Source organism: Penaeus monodon, chromosome 22 (genome assembly GCF_015228065.2).
Source record: "Penaeus monodon isolate SGIC_2016 chromosome 22, NSTDA_Pmon_1, whole genome shotgun sequence".
NCBI classification, from domain to species: domain Eukaryota; kingdom Metazoa; phylum Arthropoda; class Malacostraca; order Decapoda; family Penaeidae; genus Penaeus; species Penaeus monodon.
This window is the reverse complement of record NC_051407.1, coordinates 19,174,279-19,175,053: the sequence shown is the minus strand read 5'-3', so window position 1 is coordinate 19,175,053 and position 775 is coordinate 19,174,279. Positions and strand designations below refer to the sequence as shown.

At 52.3% G+C, this 775-nt stretch overlaps 1 protein-coding gene across 1 annotated transcript in view; it reads right to left on the bottom strand.

Annotated features, from left to right (window-relative positions):
• LOC119587349 (GTPase-activating Rap/Ran-GAP domain-like protein 3) overlaps positions 1–775 on the bottom strand; it is a 420,180-nt gene that overhangs the window by 293,125 nt on the left and 126,280 nt on the right. Inside the window, exon 5 of the mRNA XM_037936096.1 lies at positions 6–124. Coding sequence (XP_037792024.1) covers positions 6–124 — 119 coding nt within the window. The remainder of the gene's footprint in view (positions 1–5; positions 125–775) is intronic.

The following is a 775-nucleotide window of genomic DNA, read 5'->3' as shown; positions in this document are numbered from 1 at the left end:
CTCACCGTCTTTCTCCACAGAATGGCACGGTACTGGGGCACACACTGGTTGTTGGCATCTGTGAGCACGACGGAGAGGAAGAACGGGGTCTTCTCCGAGTCACTGCCCACGTAGTTCTGGTGGACTGGGGGGGAGAGAGAAGAGAAGGAGGGGGTTACTGCGTGTGTGAGTGAGAAGGGAAGGAGAGGGAAGGTGGGAGGGAGGAGCGAGGGAGAGAGGGAGAAGGGTGGAAGGGAGGGGAGGTGGGAGTGGAAGGAAGGGAAGGTGGGTGGGAGGTGGGAGGGAGGGTAAGTGGGAGGGGAGGGAAGGTTGATAGGAGGAGGGAGTGAGGGAGGGGAGTTCGTGTGGGAAGGGGAGAGAAGGGAAGAAGTGGGGTTACTGTGTGTGTGAGTGAGATGGGAGGGAGGAGGGAGGGGGAGAGCAGGGAGGGAGGGGAGGGGGGAGGGAGGGGAGGGGGGAGGGAGAGTGAGAAGAGAATGACGATGGGAAGGAGAGAGAAGGGAAGGAGTGGGGTTAGTGAGGATGTGTGTGAGAAAAAAAGAGAAGAGTGAGAAGAAAAAAGGGAAAAATAGAGGGAAAGAAGCGTGTAATAGATAATTACACGAATAAAGAAATGAGGAAGAAAGAGAAAGAGAGAAAGGAAAGGAGAGATAAAGAAGAGAGAGAGGGATAGAGTGAAAGTGCTAGAAATAAGAAATACACAATTTCCCAATTTTCACAAGCTGTTTGATTTTCTCTGTTTCTCCTTGACGTTTTTTAATTCATCGATTTCCGT